This window comes from Bombina bombina, chromosome 2, assembly GCF_027579735.1.
Source record: "Bombina bombina isolate aBomBom1 chromosome 2, aBomBom1.pri, whole genome shotgun sequence".
In the NCBI taxonomy this organism is placed as follows: Eukaryota; Metazoa; Chordata; class Amphibia; order Anura; family Bombinatoridae; genus Bombina; species Bombina bombina.
Window position 1 is genome coordinate 778,288,771 of NC_069500.1, and position 25,384 is coordinate 778,314,154.

The following is a 25,384-nucleotide window of genomic DNA, read 5'->3' on the forward strand; positions in this document are numbered from 1 at the left end:
CGGCTCTGAGCCGTTGTAGAGTTTCCCACTCTGGTGCTAACGACGGCTCAGAGCAGTCGCTAGCACTCTCTCACCTTGAGGGAGATATGGGGGCTCCCACCCGCTCCTACTCCGGCGATCGGGCCTGCATAGTGAAAGACATCGCTGGGGCTTCACGTTATGCGCGGTGACGTCACGCGCAATGACGTCACGCGCAATGACGTGATCGCACAATTTTATACTTAACAATGTTAAGTATAGGAGCAGGGGGCATGCTCCTTAGAAGCCTGTATCTCGGGCATCTAAGCAGCTACAGATCCCCTAGACCCACTGTTGGAAAGGTGATCACCTAACCATTCCAACAGTGTAATTCTTGGGGATCTGAAAAAACAAAACAAAACAAAAAACATTTTTTTCAAAAAATAACAAAATAGAAAAAATCCTTAAAGCTTAGCACCCAGGCGGGAAAGTGCTTAGCACTCAAAGGCTTAAATTACAGGAAAAAGGGGACAAATAGATAGTGAAAATATATTGCAATGTTGTTTAACTATTATATTACAATCTCATACTGATTAATATAAAACCTTCCCTTGATCCTACCTCCCCATCCAACTACCGCCCAATTTCCCTCCTCCCTCTTGCTTCAAAGCTTCTCGAAAAACTAGTATATGCACGCCTATCCCATTTCCTTACGTTAAACTCCCTTCTTGACCCGCTGCAATCTGGATTTCGTCCCTATCACTCCACAGAGACAGCTATTGTTAAGGTCACCAACAACCTACTTACAGCAAAATCAAAAGGCCACTTCTCTCTGCTTATTCTCCTTGATCTGTCCGCAGCCTTTGACACTGTCGACCACCCTCTTCTGCTCCAAACCCTCCAATCCTTCGGCATCTGTGACACAGCCCTTTCGTGGCTCTCTTCCTATCTGTCAAACCGTACCTTCAGTGTAGCCTTCTCTGGGGCCTCCTCTGCCCCGTCACCACTTTCTGTCGGAGTACCGCAAGGCTCTGTCCTCGGTCCCTTCTCTTCTCAATCTATACGTCATCACTAGGTTCCCTAATTAAGTCCCACGGTTTCCAATATCATTTGTATGCCGATGACACCCAAATCTACTTCTCTGCACCAGAACTATCTCCTTCCTTGCTAACCCGTGTCTCTAACTGTCTTTCTCACATCTCTTCCTGGATGTCCTCTCACTACCTCAAGCTAAATCTCTCCAAAACTGAGCTCCTCATTTTCCCCCCTTCTTCCAAAATCTCCACCCCCAATATCTCTATAACTGTCGACAACTCCATCATTACCCCTACCCTGCACGCCCGATGTCTCGGGGTCACATTCGACTCAGATCTTTCCTTCACTCCTCACATTCAGTCATTGGCTAAAGCCTGCCACTTTCACCTTAAAAACATCTCTAAAATTAGACACTTCCTTACACAAGACACAACTAAGATTTTAATCCACTCTCTCATTCTTTCCCGCCTTGATTACTGCAACTCTGTCCTCTCTGGTCTCCCCACCTGCCGCCTAGCTCCTTTACAATCCTTAATGAATGCCTCTGCCAGACTCATCTTCCTTACACGTCGCTCTTCATCTGCTGTGCCTCTCTGCCAATCCCTTCACTGGCTTCCTCTTGCCTCTAGGATCAAACACAAAACCCTCACTCTGACATACAAAGCCCTCAACTGCACTGCTCCCCCCTACATCTCAGACCTTGTCTCCAGATACTCTCCCTCCCGTCCCCTTCGCTCTGCTCATGACCTCCTACTCTCCTCCTCTCTTGTCACCTCATCACACTCCCGTTTACAGGACTTCTCCAGACTGGCTCCCATCTTGTGGAACTCTCTGCCTCGCTCCATAAGACTCTCTTCTAGTTTTAAAAGCTTCAAGTGCTCCCTAAAGACTCTACTGTTCAGGGATGCATACAACCTACGCTAACCTTTCTTTATACCAGTTCCTCTCCTCCACTGCAATCCCCTGAACCCCCTTAGCATGTAAGCCTAATAGTCCAGCTGTTTGTGGATCACCTACTTAAGAGCTGACTACAACAGTGCGACTCTTGGCAGGGCCCTCTACCATATAATTGTTTTGTTGTACTCCCCCTTTGTTTATAGCGCTGCGGAATCTGTTGGCGCTCTACAAATAACCGATAATAATAATAATATCACTTTTAATCTTCTCTGCTGCATGGGCAACACAGCTATGTACAATAGATCCTCCAAGCAAATCTTTTTAATCCCTATATCTACTGCATTCTTCCCAACTAACTACAACCTAATTTGAGACCGTTTTTTTTATATAAAAGGACTTGTCATTGATCACCATGAGTTGTAGCTATCTTTTAAACATCTGAGAACAGGGTTTTTGCACTTTGTTTTATAGAAAATGCATGTGTCTAACTGGGAATAAAAAAAACAAGTTAGTTGCAGATTATAAAATACTTGTCAGTCAGAGAAGTTAATCCTTGCTGTGGACCCATTTGGCAGAGTCAGGTTAAAGGAATCTGGTTAAAATGGCAGCTTGTTTTGCTCATGGGAGAGAGCGCACATCTGTTGCTTATTAATACAAGTGTTTCTCCTTCTCTCTCCAGCATGCAATAGAATTCTCTGCAACGTTGGACAACAAATGCACTTTACTTGTTTGACTGTATTAATAGTGAGGTTCTGCATAGACTAGTTTATTGCAGTTTTCATATTTAGGTAAAAAAAAAGATAAATGCTATAACTTACCATATGCCACCACTCAAAGCAGCTTATGATCCAAAATGGAACAATAACTCATTTCTAACTATTAAACCTGGCATCAATAAAAGCAGCTGCCGGCTGAGCTTAAAAAGTTGGGCTTGTGCCCCAGAAAGTGCAATAACTCATAGAAAGAGAGGGGCTTGAGACTGACAGCTGTATCTCTCCCCTAAGCTTCCCATTTCCGCCATTACTAACTCTATGCAGCAGCTTTCTCACCCCTCGTGCTTCAGAGCCCAATAAACATTCACATAGAATTCCCAGCTATATAAGACAAGGGCTATATGCTTTTTTGTTATAGTAATACAAGCCTCAGAGGCAAAATGTGATGGGGGGAAAAAAGATTGGTTGCTTAAAGGGATTGTGTACTGTAAAATTGGTTTCCCTTTAATGCATTTCCAATGACTTGTTATACCAGCTGCAAAGTATAAAATGTATGGATAAATTGTTCCTTTGTGTTTATTTTTATATATGAAATAGCAGTTTCTCTTAATTGAACCCACAACCCAATGAAATGGGCTGAGCTTCCAGGGAGAGCAAACCTCATTAGCTTATCTTTATTATTTCAACAAGATCCTCCTTATCATATCTACAGTGAGACCTTTATTTGGAACAATGGAAAATAAACATTTTAGTACCTCTGTGTCCAACACCTCCCCCACTGAGTGAGTGATTTATTTATAAACATTCTTGTTTAGATAGCTTTTCTACAACCATTACTTATGTATTTTTAAGTTTTCAGTATAGGTGGGGATACTAAACAATTTCAGATGACAAAATAAATGTAGCCAGCAAGCGCTACCCAGGTGCTGAACCAAGGATAGGCCGGCTCGTAAGCTTACATTCCTACTTTTTCAAATAAAGATACCAAAGGAATGAAGAAAAATTGGAGTAAATTAGAAAGTAGCTTAAAATTTCATGCTCTATCTAAATCATGAAAGAAAATGTGGGATAAGTATCCCTTTTAAAGGGGATACAATTTACAGTTTACATTGTCGCTTTAAAGAGAAAATTAGAACAATAAAAGTTAAAAAATGCAAGCAATAGTTTAGTAATCAAATACACTTTTTTTTTTTTTTAACCTCGGCAAAGGGTTAAATCTATAATTAAAGTCTTCTCCAGAGCAGCACTGCATTAGTGGGGCTGGTGAGCCAGTGACAAGATGCATATCTATGTAGCCAACAATCACCAGCTAGCTCCCAGTAGTAAAAGTTGCAGTTCCAGAACTCCCTTATGCTTTAGAGGAGGATACAGCCAGTCATTGTAATTTACTCATGTGTGCTTGCTCCTGATTGGCTCAATCCAGCTTGTGTGGACTGGCTCAGGATCACAACCTTGACTTTAAACACATAGTTAAAGGGACAGTGTACTGTTATTTTTTTTTTTTTTAACTCTCTAAAGGGACAGAACAATTAAAATGTAACTTTCATGATTCAGATAGAGCATGTGATTTTATAGTAACAACTGTCCAATTTGCTTCTGTTATCCAGGTTGTTTAGTTATTTTCATATTCTTTGTTGAAGAGTAGACTCTAGAGCAGCAATGGTACTGCTGGAAGATGGCTGAAGTTTGTGTTTACTGTACATCTATTGTTTCACAATGTTATTTTTTTTTCTTCTTCAAGTAGGTCTTTTATCTTTATTGGTTTCACTTGATATAGCTGATTTTTCCTGTTTGTAACCCTACATATACTGCATATTTAAATACTTAAGGGGTTAAAATAAAGATATTTTCAGTGTTTAACGACCAAAGATGTGCCTGGCACGTCCTCTGGGGTTTCAAGCGGTGGAATCGATCGTGATCGCTTCCAGACTCTTTCAAGGTATTGCAGTGATGCCTTGATATTGATGCATCACTGCAATACCCTTTTTTACTCACCGATTTAGAGAGAGAGACACTCTGTGGCCTTCTCTGCATTGCCCAGCAATGGTGCCGATCGTTGGTGGGAGCCATAGCAGGGAGGCGGGTAAGCAGCCCATCGCTGTTCGGTTCCGGTTCCTGAGTCCCTCAAGTGCGCAAAATTGTGCGGGAGGGGGCGTGCGCGCTTGTGTGTGCGTGCGCGCGCTACGTTTATATTCAATCAAATGTATGGGGAGAGGGAGGGGGGAATAAATGTTGAAAGGGATCTGGGAGGGGGGTAGAAAAATTGAGGGGGGGCAGTCACACTACAGGAAAATAATTTTTTAGTTAAAAAAAAATAAATAATAATAAAAAATAAATTTCAGCAAACTTGGTACTTGCAGACAGCTGCCAGTACCCAAGATGGCGATGACAATTGTGAGGTGAAGGAGGGAAGAGAGCTGTTTGAGAGGGGTCAGGGAGGGATCAGGGGGTGGGATTTGTCAGGATGCTAAAGCTAAAATTAACCCTACAAGCTACCTAATTAATCCCTTCACTGCTGGGCATAATACAAGTGTGGTGCGCAGCGGCATTTAGCGGTCTTCTAATTTTCAAAAACCAACGCCAAATCCATATATGTCTGCTATTTCTGAACAAAGGGTATCCCAGAGAAGTATTTACAACCATTTATGCCATAATTGCAGAAGCTGTTTTGTAAATAATTTCAGTGAGAAAAACCTAAAGTTAGTGAAAAAGTTAACAATTTTTTTTATTTAATCGCATTTGGCGGTGACATGGTGGCATGAAATATACCAAAATGGGCCTAGATCAATACTTTGGGTTGTCTAATAAAAAAAAATATTACATATGAAGGGTTATTCAGGGATTCCTGACAGATATCAGTGTTACAATGAAACTTTCGGTAATTTTGAAAAAAAAAAAAATGATTTGGAAATAGCAAAGTGCTACTTGTACTTATTGCCCTATAACTTGCAAAAAAAGCAAAGAACGTGTAAACATTGGGTATTTCTAAACTCAGGACAAAACTTAAAAACTATTTAGCATGTGAGTTTTTTGGTGGTTGTAGATGCGTAAGAGATTTTGGGGGTCAAAGTTAGAAAAAGTGTGGGTATTGTTTTCCATTTTTTTCATCATATTTCATACTTTTTTTTTTTAAAGTAAATTATATGATGAAAATAATGGTATCTTTAGTAAGTCCATTTAATGGCGAGAAAATGGTATATAATATGTGGGGGTACAGTAAATGAGTAAGAGGAAAATCACAGCTAAACATAAACGCTGCAGAAATGTAAAAATAGCCCTGGCCACTAACAGTAAGAAAATTGAAAAATGGTCTGGTCACTAAGGGGTTAAATACAGATATTTCATGTAGAAAAATAAACTTAAAGAAGCAATTTCTCATACGTTTTTTTAAACTCTGCAGCTGGTATTACAAGCAATTTTTAAAGTTTCTCTCTTGAGCACTGTCTCTATCATCTGTCTTATCTATAAAGCATGTGCATTCGGCTATTTCGGGCTGATCTGAATGCCAAAGATGGAGCCAGGAAGCCGCGTTCGGGAATTTTCAGAACTAGATTTATGCTTATGAAAGTGCAACACACCAAGATATGTATTTGCACAGATCTTAGTGTGTTGCACTATAACAAGAATAAATCTGGCTCCAAAAATTCACGAATGCGGCTTACGGCCTCCATCTTCAGCATTCAGATCAGCCCGAAATAGTCAAATGCACGCCTGTCAATCAGCATTTCATACACTGGAATGGTGCTTTTAATTTTTTTTTTTAGTTTTGCAGTTAATCAGAAGTTGTGTCAAACAATCAGGCAGCTCTGTCACAATTACATTCATTGATGTGGGGACACAATGAAGTCCCTAAACCACCCAAGCAAGGGGGTGCTGCTGTCACAAGGGCTGTTCTGAGTCTGCTGCTGGGGAACAATAAGCCACTATTAGATGTGCAGAGCTCCTTATGTAGTCATCAGAAAGGTCTTGTCTCTACTGCTGTAAAGCATTGTGCACATTTATAGACCAGATATTTCTTAAAACCCTGGTACAATTACAGAAGAAAATGCCAAGTATACGTCTAGCAACCCTTTTGTGCTATTGACATACCTATGGGGTTAAAAGCCTCTTGTGCTTCAGGGAGGATTTCATTCATAGGGAGGGACATAGCTATAAATTCTCACTTTCTTTGTCTCTGGGGGAAGTCAGGAATTCTGCATGGAGCAGATGTGACCTAAAAACTGCATCTCTCACCCCTCCTTCCATATATCATCCATTAAAAGTTGCAAGCTGTACAGTGATTTAACGTTAAAGTGAATGTAAATTTTTATGCTAAAGTGCCGTTTTTTTTAAAATTTGATTAAAAACAGGGGCACTTTAATTCATCAAAATATACATTTCACTCGTTGTGAAAAAATACTTACCTTTTAACATGACAGCCGCTCTAGCTTCCCCCGGTCGTCGCAAGCAATTTCTGACGTCAGAAATGATGGATCGGTCATCCTCCAATCATGGCTTCCCCCCGCGGGAATCAGTGTCTGATTCAACGCCGTGATTGGAGGAAGCCGGATTCCTCATTTTAGACCCAGGAAACGGCTTTGCGACAGGCAGAGGAAGCGGGATCTGCTGTCAAGAGTAAAAGGTATTTTTTTCACAACAGGAGTAAAATGTAAATTTTGATGAATTAAAGTGCCCCTGTTTTTAATCAAATTTTTAAAAACCGGGCACTTTTGCATCAAAATTTACATTCACTTTAAGCAACAATAAAGTAACGCCAAGTAACCCCAAATAGCAGCTTGTTTTAGGAAGTAAAAGACAATATTACAATAGATCTGAGATTGTACTCAGCAAATATGAGGCTGTGCAGTCCAAAATATGTTAATACTAATTATATTTTGTATCTGCTCACACAGTCAGTCCACATGTCTTGGAGGTCTGCAAATTAGTATGGTGTACAGTCCACACAGAGTTATTAGACAGATTCCAGCATTTAGATTAAAATATCTTTAAATTAATTGAAAAACAAATTCACAGACTCCTATATTTTTTTTTTTTTTGATAAAAAAATAGTAGTGATCAGGTGAGTCTGTACATCTTAAGCACTATATCCTGCATATAATGCCTGCTATGTTTTATTTTTATTTTTTTAATTGTATGCTTTTTATGAATAATGAACGCTTATAAACGCACACATTTATGTATTGTGTGTGTGTGTGTGTGTGTAAATATACACATGTAAAGTATAAATCTTTATTTTAAAAATTGTTGCTAGTTATATGGTGGACCAATTATAAGAGACCAACGTGTGTTGCCACCAATCAACAACTAGCTCCCAGTAGTGCCTTGCTTCTACTGAAAATATCTACAACTGCTTTTCAAATGATACCAAGAGAACACAGCCAATTTGATAAAAGAAATTCATTTAAAATTGCATGCTCTGAGTCAAAAAAGTTTAATATTGACTTTTAAATGAGCCCCTGCACTGTTCTAAACAATTACTGAGTAGCTGGTAGAAATCAAAAGCATAATTTACAGAGGTAAATTACAGGAAAAGCATGCAAAACTATATATATATATATATATATATATATATATATATATATATATATATATATATATATATTTTTTTTTTTTTCTTTTTTTTTTTTCTTTTTTCATTGGATCGTGTGTTTTACCAACTTTTTCTTAGTTATAAATATTTTTTTATGTAATTTTGAGCTGTTTAATACCCCTTTCATGTAATACAGTGGTTTGTTGCATTTTTATTTGAAAAATATTTTTAAACCTAATTGGGCTTTCTCTCTCTCCTTTTTTTTGTTTTTCTTTCTTTTTTTTAGCACACGTTCTTGGCCAGGAAAGTGCATAATACATTGAAAACAAATTCTTATTTACTTGTGACTTTCACTTTTGCCGCATGATCCCTGAAAAGTCCTGGATTATGTTTGTCGCACTCTTCCTGTGCTCCATAATTTGGCTGAACCGAGGCTTCAAACTTAGAAAAAGAGGCACTTGCAACCAAAGTTGCTTTCCTTTTGCACTGCTGGTTCACTCCATTTATTGTGCTTGAAACTCATTGCTGTGTGGGGGCCTAGGAAAACAATTCTAACTATGATGAACCAGAAACTTTAATCCTTCCCAGGATCATTGGTTGTGGAAATGCTCTAAGGCTCTTTGGTCCCAGGTTAAACGGAAAAGTCTGTGTCCTGTGGAAGCTGCTGGCCAGGGTATTCTTTACCAATGTCTGCTGAAGCTTTTCAGTACCGAGCTCTTTATCCATATGCCAAGGAGAGGGAGGAGGACATTGATCTTGAGCCAGGGGATATTCTGACAGTTAGCAGAGCAGCATTGCTGGCCCTTGGCTGTAAAGATGGGGATGAGCAGGATCCTGACCGCATTGGCTGGATTTTGGGGATCAATGAGAGAACCAAACAAAAGGGGGATTTTCCAGGAACATATGTGGAATTTATGGGACCAGTCCGGATGTCTCTGCCTGCCCATCGTCCACGAGGGCAGCGCCCCCTGCCTGCCACTCCTAAAGCTACAAGGGTAGAACAATCCAATCCACCAGGTGAGAAAACAGTGTTCTGTATATAAATAGCACTTGAACATAAATAAATGAGAACTATAATGATGGTAGAAAATAAATATGTTTTTTAGACTGTTTGCAAAAAGTTGAAATATTTGTGTATGTCTGTGTGTGTGTATATGTGTATATATATATATATATATATATATATATGTATATATATATATATATATATATATATATATATTTATTTATTTATTAAAGGGACATTAAACACTAAATACATGCTAGATAGAATGATGCATTTAAAGAAAAGATTAGTCCATGACTAACATATAGATGTATTTTTTAAAGTTTCATTAGTTGTTTAAAAAGTGACAAAATAAGTGTAAAGTTTTAGTGTCTATAAAACACTGGGAGCTGCCATGTTGTAACTTGTGTTACCTTCTCTGCTGTGGCCAATTAGAGACAATTATAAATAGGTCACTAGAGTGTGCAGCCAATGGTTGTGCTGGATTTAACAGTGTTCTGCACTTCCATTTCTAACAGGAACTGAAAAGCTCACAATTTCAGAATGGAATTACAGGAAAAAAGGACAAAATAAATAATGAAAGTATATTGCAGAGTTGTTTTATTATATACAATTTATCATTTTATATTACCATCTCAAATTGTTTAATGTCCCTTTAAGGATTCTGAAGAAGCGGATTATGTTCCCTTGAAACATTGGTCAAATTCATGACACTTTTGTTTCCATAATTACCTAGTTTTGTGTCTACATTCTTGCAGTAAAAGTTAATGATCTTATTATAAACATGACTCTCCCAGTAGTAAGGATGTGCATTAGTGTGATTTGTTGTACTACGAACGCTGAATATGGCCATCTGAACCGTTTTTTTATCTCTTTTCAGAGCCAGATTTCTTTGTGTGAAAGTGCCAACTCCCAAATATCTGTGAAAATCTATATCTTTGTGTGTTGCACTTTCACAAGAAGAAATCCGGTTCCAAAAAGAGCTGATTTCAGCTGGCGGCGGCCATTTCCGTTATTCGTTGTACAATGAGTTACATGAATGCACAACCCTACCCAGTAGGATGCAACCCCAAACTTTCAAGCAAATCTTAGACTAAGAGCTGACTTTAATCTGAATTTAAAGGGATAGAAAGATCAAAATTTAAATGTGTGCAAACGAAACAGGAAAGCAGGCACTGCATAAAGATTCCATAAATAAAAAGTTCCAAATTTATTGATGTATAATAAAAAATCACAGCAACAAAAAACACTGTAAGCACATAGTTAAAGCCAAAGTGAGGCAGGTAGACAAACAAACATGTGTGTCTGACGCGTTTCGCGCCCCCTAGTGGCGCTTATTCATAGACATAATGGATACACTTAGCATATTCTATTTAAAGGGGCAACTTAAATACGATAGGCTATGGCTTAATGTTAAGCACCAATAGAAAATTCCTAATTAAGTTTAAAACTCCCTCAGTAGAAGTGCTTAGTTGCATCCACATAGACAATTAAAAACAAATCCTAGAAATAGCAATATATACGATACTGGCAAAACCATATGTTACATAATAACTTTGTAAAGAAAAAACTATAGACATAAAGAAAAGAACAACATCAGAGTTATCCTATTTATCAATGAAATAATTAATGTCACACTCTCAATTCATACCCGTAGGTGAGCGAGTTTTAGGTTTCAACATCCAAAATAGCTCTTTTTTCCCCCCAAAATTTTACATTTGTTTCCTCCTCTAATAGGGGTGGTGGCTATATCAATGACTTTGATGGTCATATCTGCTATATTGGTAAAATGTTACCCATTAAAATGATTGGCTAAAGCCGAATCCTTATTATAATTCTTAACATCCCTAGTGTGTTCACCAAATCTTTTGTGAATTTCCCTAGAAGTTTGTCCTGTGTATTGAAACTGGCATAAATGGCATGTTAAGAGATAAGCAACAAAAGTAGTACCACAATTGGCATAGAAGTCCGTTTCAAACCCATGACCTGTGCAACTACTAGAAAAGTGGTTACCTTCAGATATATGAGAACACATATGACAATGACGTTTCCCACATTTAAAATTACCTGTTTTATACAACTAGTTACGTATGTGGGCTATGTCTCTAACAACTAAACTGGGTGATAGATTTTGGCCAAGAGTTCTGGATTTTTTAGGGACAAATTTGACCTTAACATGTGGCTTCAAAATATCATCTCCTAACAGTATATGTAAATGTTTTTTTAGAATTTTTATAACAGTATTGTATTGTTGAGAGTATGCAGTGGTAAACACTATAGAATCCTTAAATTTGGAATTTAACTTATTCTCATTATTTTGCCCTTCCCAATTCTTTCTATTTTGCTTTCCACTGTACGTTTTTTATTTCTTTTCGACATTTTTCAAGAGAATCTTCTGCATAACCCCTAAGTAATAGTCTATTTTTAAGCTCTATGGACTGGGACTCATATACCTTATCAGATTTAGTATTTCTTTGCAGTCTAATAAATGGTATGGCTTTAACTACATGACTAGGATGCTGAGAGGAGGCATGAAGTATCGTATTACCTGCTGTGGGCTTACGAAAGGTTTTGGTTACAATATTATTATTGATAATCTGAAGTGTTAAATCAAGATAATTAACCTTTTGGGTACTATATAAGCATGTGAATTGGAGATTAAAGGAGTTGTTATTTATATAAACCATGAATTTTTCAAACTCTATATTATCTAGGGGCTTCTTAACGATGACTAAAAGGTCATCGATATAGCGGACATATAAGAGGATATTCTCAAGCCAAGGATTTTCAATACTATACATATGGGTGAGTTCCCACCATGATACATAAAGATTTGCAAATGCGGGGGCAAATTTTTTTGCTCCCATAGCAGTGCCACATATTTGGTTATAGAAAACACCATCAAACCAGAAATAATTGTGAGACACTAAAAATCTCAACACATCTCCAATGAAATGCCTGATAGTGTTATCTAGACCCATCTCCCTATCCAGAAAGAACTCAACAGCCTGTATACCCAAGTGTTGTGGGATACAGGTATACAATGAACATACATAAATAACTACCCATGAAAAGTTATCTTCCCACCTGGAAGATGTTGTGACATCTAACTATACTAATAGTGATAATTTTAGTGTGATTAAGCTCTCAAAATATAACCTAAGTAAAGAAGAAATCAAAGTGTTGTTCAGGGGTTTAGGATTTTCTAGTAATTTTTCTAGTTTCAATACACTTCTCGACTTTAATAAATTTATTTGTAAATTGGCACTTAAAAGGTTTTTTGCTCTAACTAAATCTTATGAAACGAATTCTGAGATCACTAGCCCCAATACGGTAGCTACTTTTCCTGATGAAAGCACATATTTGTCTTTTGTAGACGCTCAGGCATTAACCACCCTAACAGATTTATATAGTGGTGAAAGTGATTTAGTTTTGCCTAAGGAATTAATGCGACCACAAAAAATATGGATTTTTATCCAATACACTTTAGAGGTCCTATTATTAATGCTTATCATAAAATGGTGCAGGAAGATATCTTAAAATTAGAAGAAAAAGTACTGATGCTACCACCTTTAATCTTTCCTGTAAGGAACATTTAGCGGTTAAATCCCTACAAAAAAATACGGATATTGTCATTAAAAATGCGGATAAGGGTGGCAGCATTGTAATACTTGACAAAAATGCTTACTTCCTAGAAGCTCATAAACAGTTAATGGACACTAGTGTATACAAAAAAATATGTAACCCTCTAAATGTCTTTAAGAAAAGTTTGGAACAACTTGTTTATGAGGGTGTTACGTTGGGTGTATTTAAGGAAAGTGATATTAACAATCTTATACTGGATAATGCCCTGGCACCTATCTTTTACCATGTCCCCAAGGTTCACAAGGAAACCACTTCATCCCCTGGGCAGACCTATTGTCTCGGGGGTGGGTTCCTTTTAAGAGCCTCTGGGGGCTTGGTTAGATGGAATTTTACAGCCATTAGCCAAAAAACAGTTGTCTTATCTCAGGGACAGTGCTCAACTACTTCAATCTTTGGAATCAGTAAAGTGGGAAGATAACTTTTCATGGATAGTTATTGATGTATGTTCATTGAAAATCCTTGGCTTGAGAATATCCTCTTATATGTCCGCTATATCGATGACCTTTTAGTCATCGTTAAGAAGCCCCTAGATGATATTGAGTTTGAAAAATTCATGGTTTATATAAATAACAACTCCTTTAAACAGGCTTATATAGTACCCAAAAGGTTAATTATCTTGATTTAACACTTCAGATTATCAATAATAACATTGTAACCAAAACCTTTCGTAAGCCCACAGAAGGTAATACGATACTTCATGCCTCCTCTCAGCATCCTAGTCATGTAGTCAAAGCCATACTATTTATTAGACTGCGAAGAAATACTAAATCTGATAAGGTATATGAGTCCCAGTCCATAGAGCTTAAAAATAGACTATTACTTAGGGGTTATGCAGAAGATTCTCTTGAAAAATGTCGAAAAGAAATAAAAACGTACAGTGGAAAGCAAAATAGAAAGAATTGGGAAGGGTAAAATAATGAGAATAAGTTAAATTTAAGGATTCTATAGTGTTTACCACTGCATACTCCCAACAATACAATACTGTTATAAAAATTCTAAAAAAACATTTACATATACTGTTAGGAGATGATATTTTGAAACCACATGTTAAGGTCAAATTTGTCCCTAAAAAATCCAGAACTCTTGGCCAAAATCTATCACCCAGTTTAGTTGTTAGAAACAAAGCCCACATACGTAACTAGTTGTATAAAACAGGTAATTTTAAATGTGGGAAACGTCATTGTCATATGTGTTCTCATATATCTGAAGGTAACCACTTTTCTAGTAGTTGCACAGGTCATGGGTTTGAAACGGACTTCTATGCCAATTGTGGTACTACTTTTGTTGCTTATCTCTTAACATGCCATTTATGCCAGTTTCAATACACAGGACAAACTTCTAGGGACATTCGCAAAAGATTTGGTGAACACACTAGGGATGTTAAGAATTATAATAAGGATTCGGCTTTAGCCAATCATTTTAATGGGTATCATTTTACCAATATAGCAGATATGACCATCAAAGTCATTGATATAGCCACCACCCCTATTAGAGGAGGAAACAAATTTTAAAATGTTGGTATGAATTGAGAGTGTGACATTAATTATTTCATTGATAAATAGGATAACTCTGATGTTGTTCTTTTCTTTGTCTATAGTTTTTTTCTTTACAAAGTTATTATGTAACATATGGCGTTGCCAGTATCGTATATAGATTGTTTTGAAATTTTCTAATACTTATATATATATATTATATATTTGTTTTTTATTGTCCGTGGATGCAAACCTAGCACTTCTACTGAGGGAGTTTTAAACTTAATTATTTTTCTATTGGTGCTTAACATTAAGCCATAGCATATGGTATTCAAGTTGCCCCTTTAAATAGATAATGCTAAGTGTATCCATTATGTCTATGAATAAGCGCCACACGTGTGTGTTTGTCTACCTGCCTCACCTTAGCTTTAACTATGTGCTTACAGCGTTTTTTGTTGCTATGATTTTTATTATACATAAATAAATTTGGATTTTTTTATGTATGGAATCTTTGTGCAGTGCCTGCTTTCCTGTTTCGTTTGCACTCTAGCTTATGTGACTTGGTTCCGCCACTGCTACGGCACTCAGTTGTGATTGGAGGAGCTTGGATGACCTTTTGACGGGTACACTTCCGCCTTTGGGAACGCTGAGAATCGGACACTGCTTGGACCGACGCATACCTTGTGTTTCAGTCACCAAAATTTAAATGTGTATGTGTGCTTTTCAATGTGAAATAGAAGCATTTTTACATTATACTTCCATTAGCCAAATTGCTTCTAGTAAAATGTATTACTGTTTTTCTGTGTCAAACGCACATATGCTTTGAGAGTCAGTGAGGGCTTGTATGGCACAATACTCACCATCTTCAACTCTTTGAGTTTGAATACTGGTGCACAGGCCCTCACAGGACATGTGTGTACGCTGCAGAAAAACAGTAATTACTTTTTACTAGAAGCATTTTTGCTAATGGAAGTATATTGCAAAAATGCTTGTATTTTAAATTGAAATGCATTTGTGCATATTTCAATTTTGACTTTTCTATCCCTTTTATCAGAATCCCTTTCATTGATGGCACGTGTATTCTATTATGTTACAGGCAATATTAGAATGTGATTAAAGTGATGGTAAACTTGACAGGTTTTAAAATAATGTCTGGAATCTAAGCAACATTTTAGATGGACTTTAATTGATCACTTCTAATAAAGATGCGTTGTAACTTACTTTTTTTTTAATCTAGCCGTGCCATTCTAATACCCCAAGCTCCGGCCGCCCACTTCAAACTGCTTGAACTCTCCAATTGGTGCTCTAGCTACAAAATAATGGCTATACTGCTAGATTGGACAACAATTTAAACTGTTAGCTCACAAAAAATATGAGTTTAAAATTGGTGCCTGGAGTGCAGGCTATTAGAATGACACAGCTAGATTCAAAAGTAAGTTACAGCACATATTTATTAGAAGTGATCAATTAAAGCCCATCAAAAAAATAACTGATTCCGAATCTGATTTTAAAACATGTCATGTTTACCATCACTTTAACTGTGAACACAGCTAGAGTCCCCATTATGAAAGGGTGTGCAGACTTATCAGGGTGTTTGTTTTCCTTTTTATTTAAAATGTTCCTCATAATGATTTTTGTTTTGTTTTTTTTCTCTGGATTTTGTTTTTTGGAATATCAAATTACAGATGGAAGAAGTCTGACATTTAATTCTGCCTTTACATTTTAAAAACCTGCAATTTCATAAGGGTGTGTAGACTATTTTTATATCGTGTGTGTGTGTGTGTGTATGTATATATAAAAAATACAAATAAAGGGGACTTTTAGTCATGAAGTATAAAATATTTTATACTGAAAGTTCCTTTATTTGTCTGAATAGCGTGATAGCTATCCAGCTTGGCACCAGCTGGCTTGCATAGCTATTGGCTAAGAGGTGGAAACATCACTTCACAGCAAAATAGCATTCTGCCTGAGGCGCTCAGTGGGGAGAACGCTTCAGACAAATAAAGGAACTTTCAGCATTAAGTATTTTATACTTCATGACTGAAAGTCCCCTTTATTAGTTCCACTGGTAAAGCCTAGCATTTCACAAACACTAGGTTTTACTATCACTTTACCTCTGTGTGTGTTAACTCATATTGTGCATTGAGAAAATGCAGTTTTGTTCCTTTAAATGTTCTCAAACTTATCTTCGCATTCTCTAAATCTTAAATGGACATATAAAGCATTTTGTAAAAAAATAAGCAATATCGTGTTTAATTACAAATAAACTCTCACCTGTGGAATAACTTTTCTGTGTCTGGAAGTTCCAAAACCACCACTGCCTTATTATTTTCTATGCGCACCTGTGAGTTATTTCTGCACTAGCTCTGGATTGGTGGCTTATGATAGTGAAATGCATTAACCCTATTGACACATGTTCTGGGCGCATACTTAACCTGCTTCACTTGTTCTTGCTGCAGTGAATGGGGTGATCAGAGAGATGGACATGAAAGACAAAATGAAACTCTCATGGATCAGATAATGATGCAATTTTAAAAGGATTTCAGTTTACTTTTATTAAAATTACTTCTCTTGGTATCCTTTGTTAAAAGAATAAATACCTAGGTAGACTCAGGAGTAGCAATGCACTACTGTGAGAGAGCTTCTGATTGGTAACAATTTTTACAAAAATGCAACAAATGTTGCACAACAGGAAAGTGCCTTACTCTTATTGATATAATTAGAAAAAAAATAGTATCATAGTGGAAACATGCCACACATTCATACAAAATAACTTTATTGAAGATTAAAAACCAGCCAAACAGTACACATACTTACTTAAAAGTATCTTAAAGGGACACTGAACCCACATTTTTTTCTTTCGTGATTCAGATAGAGCATGAAAGTTTAAAGGGCCACTAAACCCAAAATCTTTCTTTCATGATTCAGATAGAACATACAAATTTAAACAACATTACAATTTACTTCTATTATTTATTTTGCTTCATTTTTAAGATATCCTTATTTGAAGAAAAAGCAATGCACATGGGTGAGCCAATCACACGAGGCTTCTATGTGCAGCAACCAATCAGCAGCTACTGAGCATATCTAGATATGCTTTCCAGCAAAGAATATCAAGAGAATAAAACAAATTAGATAATAGAAGTAAATTAGAAAGATGTTTAAAAATGCATTCTCTTTCTAAATCATGAAAGAAAAAATATGGGTATCATGGCCCTTTAAGCAACTTTCTAATTTACTCCTATTATCAAATTTTCTTTATTCTCTTGGTATGTTTATTTGAAATGCAAGAATGTAAGTTTAGATGCCAGCCCATTTTTGGTGAACAACCTGGGTTGTCCTTGCTGATTGGTGGATAAATTCATCCACCAATAAAAAAGTGCTGTTCAGAGTACTGAAACTAAAAAAAAAACTTAGATGCCTTCTTTTTCAAATAAAGATAGCAAGAGAACAAAGAAAAATTGATATTAGGAGTACATTAGAAAGTTGCTTAAAATTGCATGCTCTATCTGAATCACAAAAGAAAGAATTTGGGTTCAGTGTCCCTTTAAAAGGACATAAACCTCTCTTCTTTTTTTTTTTTCAGACAGAGCATACAATTGTATTTTTTCTTTAATGAATTCAGACAGAGCATACAATTGTAAACAACTTGCCAAGTTACTTCTATTATCAAATGTGCTTCATTCTCTTGGTATCCTTTATTAAAAGAGCAGCAATGCGCTACTCCCATCAGGTGAGCCAATGATAAGGCTTTTATGTGCAGCCACTAGGGCTGCACAATTAATCGCGGATGCGATTTTTAAACCGCAATTAATCGCCGTGGTTTTAAAACCGCAAGAGTATGCAATTTATAGCCCCGCCCTATTTGACATCCCCTATGACGTACAGGAGGGCCGCCGACTTGCTGTGCCCACCTTTGCGACATTGAGCTGACTTACCGGGGAGCGCTGTGGCTGATGCGAGTTACAGGGAGGGGGGCCGACTTACCAGGGAGCGCTGTAGCTGATGCGGGTTACAGAGAGGGGGCTGCATTGTGGCTGATGCGGGTTACAGGGAGGGGGGCCGACTTACCATGGTGCGCTTTAGCTGATATGGGTTACAGGGAGGGGGGCCGACTTACCGTAGTGCGCTTTAGTTGATACGGGTTACAGGGAGGGGGGCCGACTTACCGGGGAGCGCTGTGGCTGATGTGGGTTACAGGGGGGGGGGTGCGCTGTGGCTGATGCGGGTTACAGGGAGGGGGGTGCGCTGGGACTTATGTGGGTTGGGGGCTGATGGGACTTTTGTTGGTTACAGAGGGGGGCTTATGGGGCTTACAGGGGGTGCAGGATTACAGTGGGAGCCGATGGGGCTCATGTAGGTTACAGAGGGGGGCTTATGGGGCTTACAAGGGGTGCGGGATTACAGTGGGAGCCGATGGGGCTCATGTAGGTTACAGAGGGGGGCTTATGGGGGTTGCAGGGGGTGCTGATGTTAAAATTGCGATTAAATCACAATCGTATTTTTTTACCCACTATCGCCCACCCCTAGCAGCCACCAATTATCAGATAGTTACCAGTGGTGCATCACTGCTCCAGAGCCTACCTTGAAAGTTGTTTAAAATTACTTGCTATCTGAATCATGAAAGAACATTTTTGGATTTTATTAGAAGTCTCTGTAAAGCATTTTATTTGTTCTTTGCATTTTATGTCCCTTTTATTTTGTAAAGATATATATTTCTTTTTATTTTTCTAATATGTGTGTGTGTGGTTCTGGTTGTTGGGTTAGTTTCTGTTTTGCTGTAAAACAAAACATGGTTATCCAGTACACCAGTATTTTCTGTGTTCCCCAGTCGTGGGACTTGATCTGCCTGGCCCACAAGCTGCTGGCTTCAAAAAAAAGGGCAGGGAGAATCAGCCATGCAAATAATTCCCCTTTTGTTTCCCTCCTGTCCCAAAGCCAGCTCTGATATGGTCCCTTGTCACAGACAGGCTCTAGTGGGGGCAGCTGTGTACCTGCCAAATTACTTTTAACTCTGTTTCTTCCCACTGATTTTAAAGCAGTGCATTTATATCTAGGGCTTTTGTACATTCCTACATTTTATTTTTCTCACTCAATCTTTGGCTAAGTTTTGTTACTTGCAAATACATTTTCATTTCTTCTTCTAGGAGAAAAACTAATACACTAGTAAAAAAAAATATTAAACAGTGTTCCTTTTAGTAAATTCAAATATGTTTAAATCAAAGTAAGCATAAAAAGAAACACATTGTGTCAAAAAAGCAGCAAACAACTTAACTGTTTTCTTGCAAAATGTACATTTAGAATTTCTCATTGTAGCCCCTGCCCTCAGGGAGATAAGGGAGGCGTTGTTTTGAACTTAAAGGGACAGTCTAGTCAAAATTAAACTTTCATGTTTCATATAGGGCATGCAATTTTAAACATCTTTCCAATTTACTTTTATTATCAAATTTGCTTTGCTCTCTTGGTATTCTTTTTTGAAAGCTAAACCTAGGTAGGCTCAAACTGATTTCTAAACCGTCACTTATTTCAGTGCATTTTGACAGTTTTTCACAGTTAGACAGGGCTTGTTCATGTGTTTCATATAAAAAAACGTGCTCACAATGCTCTGCATTGATTGGCCAAAATGCATGTCTGACAAAAGCACTGAGTTACGGAGTCAGTCTGCAGAGACTTATTTACAAGGATGTCAATTTATCAACTACTTTGCCTGCCTATGACTCAGTCCATATTTAACAAGCAGCTGTCATCAGACTTATTACTATTACCAAATAGAATATTTTGGCCAAGGCTTGGGGAGTTATTTTCTGTCTGTACCATTTTTAGTATGATTGTGGTAAGGAATACATTCCTTGCTTAAAAGTACAGAAAATCCAAATTTAAATATTTGATTCAGCCTGAGCACATACATTTTTTTAATTTATAGCTATCATCTAATTTTGCTTTGTTGTATTGGTATCCATTGCTGAAAAGAGAGAGAGAAAGAAAGAAAGAAAGAAAGAGAGAAGATATGTATGTATGTGGCAAAGCACTCATGGTAACCAATTATAAGTTCAGCAGTAAACTTGCTGCCCGGGGTGCACATCAATAAATCAATACAATCATCCAAACAGGAAGACACTCTTGAAAATGTATATTTCTTCTGTTATGTGTGATCAGTCCACGGGTCATCATTACTTCTGGGATATAACTCCTCCCCAACAGGAAATGCAAGAGGATTCACCCAGCAGAGCTGCATATAGCTCCTCCCCTCTACGTCAGTCCCAGTCATTCTCTTGCACCCAACGACTAGATAGGATGTGTGAGAAGACTATGGTGATTATACTTAGTTTTTATGACTTCAATCAAAAGTTTGTTATTTTACAATAGCACCGGAGCGTGTTATTACTTCTCTGGCAGAGTTTGAGGAAGAATCTACCAGAGTTTTTTTACTATGATTTTAACCGGAGTAGTTAAGATCATATTGCTGTTCTCGGCCATCTGAGGGAGGTAAAAGCTTCAGATCAGGGGACAGCGGGCAGATGAATCTGCATTGAGGTATGTAGCAGTTTTTATTTTCTGAATGGAATTGATGAGAAAATCCTGCCATACCGTTATAATGTCATGTATGTATACACTTCAGTATTCTGGGGATGGTATTTCACCGGAACTACTCTGTTAAAAGTCACTAATCCTTTTAATAAGTATTTATCATGTTAAACGTTTTTGCTGGAATGTAGAATCGTTTACATTTCTGAGGTACTGAGTGAATAAATATTTGGGCATTATTTTCCACTTGGCAGTTGTTTGGTTTTAATTATGACAGTTTCGTTTCTCTTCACTGCTGTGTGTGAGGGGGAGGGGCCGTTTTTGGCGCTCTTTGCTACGCATCAAAAAATTCCAGTCAGTTACTCTTATATTTCCTGCATGATCCGGTTCATCTCTGACAGATCTCAGGGGTCTTCAAACTTCTTTAGAGGGAGGTAGATTCTCTCAGCAGAGCTGTGAGAATTTTATATTGACTGTGAATAAAAACGTTGCTCTGTAATTTTTATGTCAAATTTAATTATTGTTATTTTTCTAATGGGAACAAACCTTTGCTAAAAGTTGTGTTGTTTTAAAGTTTGATGCTATAACTGTTTTTTTTCAGTTCATTATTTCAACTGTCATTTAATCATTTAATCGTTTAGTACCTCTTTGAGGCACAGTACGTTTTTGCTAAAAAAGATTATAACCAAGTTGCAAGTTTATTGCTAGTGTGTTAAACATGTCTGACTCAGAGGAAGATATCTGTGTCATTTGTTCCAATGCCAAGGTGGAGCCCAATAGAAATTTATGTACTAACTGTATTGATGCTACTTTAAATAAAAGTCAATCTGTACAATTTGAACAAATTTCACCAAACAGCGAGGGGAGAGTTATGCCGACTAACTCGCCTCACGCGGCAGTACCTGCATCTCCCGCCCGGGAGGTGCGTGATATTATGGCGCCTAGTACATCTGGGCGGCCATTACAGATAACATTACAAGATATGGCTACTGTTATGACTGAAGTTTTGTCTAAATTACCAGAACTAAGAGGCAAGCGTGATCACTCTGGGGTGAGAACAGAGTGCGCTGACAATACTAGGGCCATGTCTGATACTGCGTCACAGCTTGCAGAGCATGAGGACGGAGAGCTTCATTCTGTAGGTGACGGTTCTGATCCAAACAGATTGGATTCAGATATTTCAAATTTTAAATTTAAATTGGAGAACCTCCGTGTATTACTAGGGGAGGTCTTAGCAGCTCTCAATGATTGTAACACCGTTGCAATACCAGAGAAACTGTGTAGGTTGGATAAATACTTTGCGGTACCGGCGAGTACTGACGTGTTTCCTATACCTAAGAGACTAACTGAAATTGTTACTAAGGAGTGGGATAGACCCGGTGTGCCGTTCTCACCCCCTCCAATATTTAGAAAGATGTTTCCAATAGACACCACCACTCGGGACTTATGGCAAACGGTCCCTAAGGTGGAGGGAGCAGTTTCTACTTTAGCTAAGCGTACCACTATCCCGGTGGAGGATAGCTGTGCTTTTTCAGATCCAATGGATAAAAAATTAGAGGGTTACCTTAAGAAAATGTTTGTTCAACAAGGTTTTATATTGCAACCCCTTGCATGTATCGCGCCGATTACGGCTGCGGCAGCATTTTGGATTGAGTCTCTGGAAGAGAACCTTAGTTCATCTACGCTAGACGACATTACGGACAGGCTTAGAGTCCTTAAACTAGCTAATTCATTCATTTCGGAGGCCGTAGTACATTTAACCAAACTTACGGCTAAGAACTCAGGATTCGCCATACAGGCACGTAGGGCGCTGTGGCTAAAATCCTGGTCAGCTGATGTTACTTCTAAGTCCAAATTACTTAATATACCTTTCAAGGGGCAGTCTTTATTTGGGCCCGGTTTGAAAGAAATTATCGCTGACATTACAGGAGGTAAGGGCCACGCCCTACCTCAAGACAAAGCCAAAGCTAAGGCTAGACAGTCTAATTTTCGTCCCTTTCGGAATTTCAAAACAGGAGCAGCATCAACCTCCACTGCACCAAAACAGGAGGGAGCTGTTGCTCGTTACAGGCAAGGCTGGAAGCCTAACCAGTCCTGGAACAAGAGCAAGCAGGCCAGGAAACCTGCTGCTGCCCCAAAGACAGCATGAACCGAGAGCCCCCGATCCGGGACCGGATCTAGTGGGGGGCAGACTTTCTCTCTTCGCCCAGGCCTGGGCAAGAGATGTTCAGGATCCCTGGGCGCTAGAGATCATATCTCAGGGATACCTTCTAGACTTCAAATTATCTCCCCCAAGAGGGAGATTTCATCTGTCAAGGTTGTCAACAAACCAGATAAAGAAAGAAGCGTTTCTACGCTGTGTACAAGATCTGTTATTAATGGGAGTGATCCATCCGGTTCCGCGGTCGGAACAAGGACAAGGGTTCTACTCAAACCTGTTTGTGGTTCCCAAAAAAGAGGGAACTTTCAGGCCAATCTTAGATTTAAAGATTCTAAACAAATTCCTAAGAGTTCCATCGTTCAAAATGGAAACTATTCGGACAATCTTACCCATGATCCAAAAGGGTCAGTACATGACCACAGTGGATTTAAAAGATGCTTACCTTCACATACCGATTCACAAAGATCATCACCGGTATCTAAGGTTTGCCTTCTTAGACAGGCACTACCAGTTTGTAGCTCTTCCATTCGGATTGGCTACGGCTCCAAGAATCTTCACAAAGGTTCTGGGTGCCCTTCTGGCGGTACTAAGACCGCGAGGGATTTCGGTAGCTCCGTACCTAGACGACATTCTAATACAAGCTTCAAGCTTTCAAACTGCCAAGTCTCATACAGAGTTAGTTCTGGCATTTCTAAGGTCGCATGGATGGAAAGTGAACGAAAAGAAGAGTTCTCTTTTTCCTCTCACAAGAGTTCCATTCTTGGGGACTCTTATAGATTCTGTAGAAATGAAGATTTACCTGACAGAAGACAGGTTAACAAAGCTTCAAAATGCATGCCGTGTCCTTCATTCCATTCAACACCCGTCAGTAGCTCAATGCATGGAGGTGATCGGCTTAATGGTAGCGGCAATGGACATAGTACCTTTTGCACGCCTACACCTCAGACCGCTGCAATTGTGCATGCTAAGTCAGTGGAATGGGGATTACTCAGATTTGTCCCCTACTCTGAATCTGAATCAAGAGACCAGAAATTCTCTTCTATGGTGGCTTTATCGGCCACACCTGTCCAGGGGGATGCCATTCAGCAGGCCAGACTGGACAATTGTAACAACAGACGCCAGCCTACTAGGTTGGGGCGCTGTCTGGAATTCTCTGAAGGCTCAGGGACTATGGAATCAGGAGGAGAGTCTCCTTCCAATAAACATTCTGGAATTGAGAGCAGTTCTCAATGCCCTTCTGGCTTGGCCCCAATTAACAACTCGGGGGTTCATCAGGTTTCAGTCGGACAACATCACGACTGTAGCTTACATCAACCATCAGGGAGGGACAAGAAGCTCCCTAGCAATGATGGAAGTATCAAAGATAATTCGCTGGGCAGAGTCTCACTCTTGCCACCTGTCAGCAATCCACATCCCGGGAGTGGAGAACTGGGAGGCGGATTTCTTGAGTCGCCAGACTTTTCATCCGGGGGAGTGGGAACTTCATCCGGAGGTCTTTGCCCAAATACTTCGACGTTGGGGCAAACCAGAGATAGATCTCATGGCGTCTCGCCAGAACGCCAAACTTCCTCTCTACGGGTCCAGATCCAGGGATCCGGGAGCGGTTCTGATAGATGCTTTGACAGCACCTTGGAACTTCGGGATGGCTTATGTGTTTCCACCCTTCCCGCTGCTTCCTCGATTGATTGCCAAAATCAAACAGGAGAGAGCATCAGTGATTCTAATAGCGCCTGCATGGCCACGCAGGACTTGGTATGCAGATCTAGTGGACATGTCATCCTGTCCGCCTTGGTCTCTACCTCTAAGACAGGACCTTCTGATACAGGGTCCATTCAAACATCAAAATCTAACTTCTCTGAAGCTGACTGCTTGGAAATTGAACGCTTGATTTTATCAAAACGTGGTTTTTCTGAGTCGGTTATTGATACCCTGATACAGGCTAGGAAGCCTGTTACCAGAAGGATTTACCATAAAATATGGCGTAAATACCTATACTGGTGCGAATCCAAAGGTTACTCCTGGAGTAAGGTTAGGATCGCTAGGATATTGTCCTTTCTACAAGAAGGTTTAGAGAAGGGTCTATCAGCTAGTTCATTAAAGGGACAGATTTCAGCTCTGTCCATCTTGTTACACAGGCGTCTGTCAGAAAATCCAGACGTCCAGGCCTTTTGTCAGGCTTTAGCTAGGATCAAGCCTGTGTTTAAAGCTGTTGCTCCGCCATGGAGTTTAAACTTAGTTCTTAACGTTTTACAGGGTGTTCCGTTTGAACCCCTTCATTCCATTGATATAAAATTGTTATCTTGGAAAGTTCTGTTTTTAATGGCTATTTCCTCGGCTCGAAGAGTCTCTGAGTTATCAGCCTTACATTGTGATTCTCCTTATCTGATTTTTCACTCAGACAAGGTAGTTCTGCGTACTAAACCTGGGTTCTTACCTAAGGTA

The 25,384-nt window shown here is 38.7% G+C and overlaps 1 protein-coding gene across 1 annotated transcript in view; it reads left to right on the forward strand.

Annotated features, from left to right (window-relative positions):
- PIK3R2 (phosphoinositide-3-kinase regulatory subunit 2) overlaps positions 1 to 25,384 on the forward strand; it is a 233,576-nt gene that overhangs the window by 13,364 nt on the left and 194,828 nt on the right. Inside the window, exon 2 of the mRNA XM_053702938.1 lies at positions 8,420 to 9,150. Coding sequence (XP_053558913.1) covers positions 8,820 to 9,150 — 331 coding nt within the window. The 5' untranslated portion in view covers positions 8,420 to 8,819. The remainder of the gene's footprint in view (positions 1 to 8,419; positions 9,151 to 25,384) is intronic.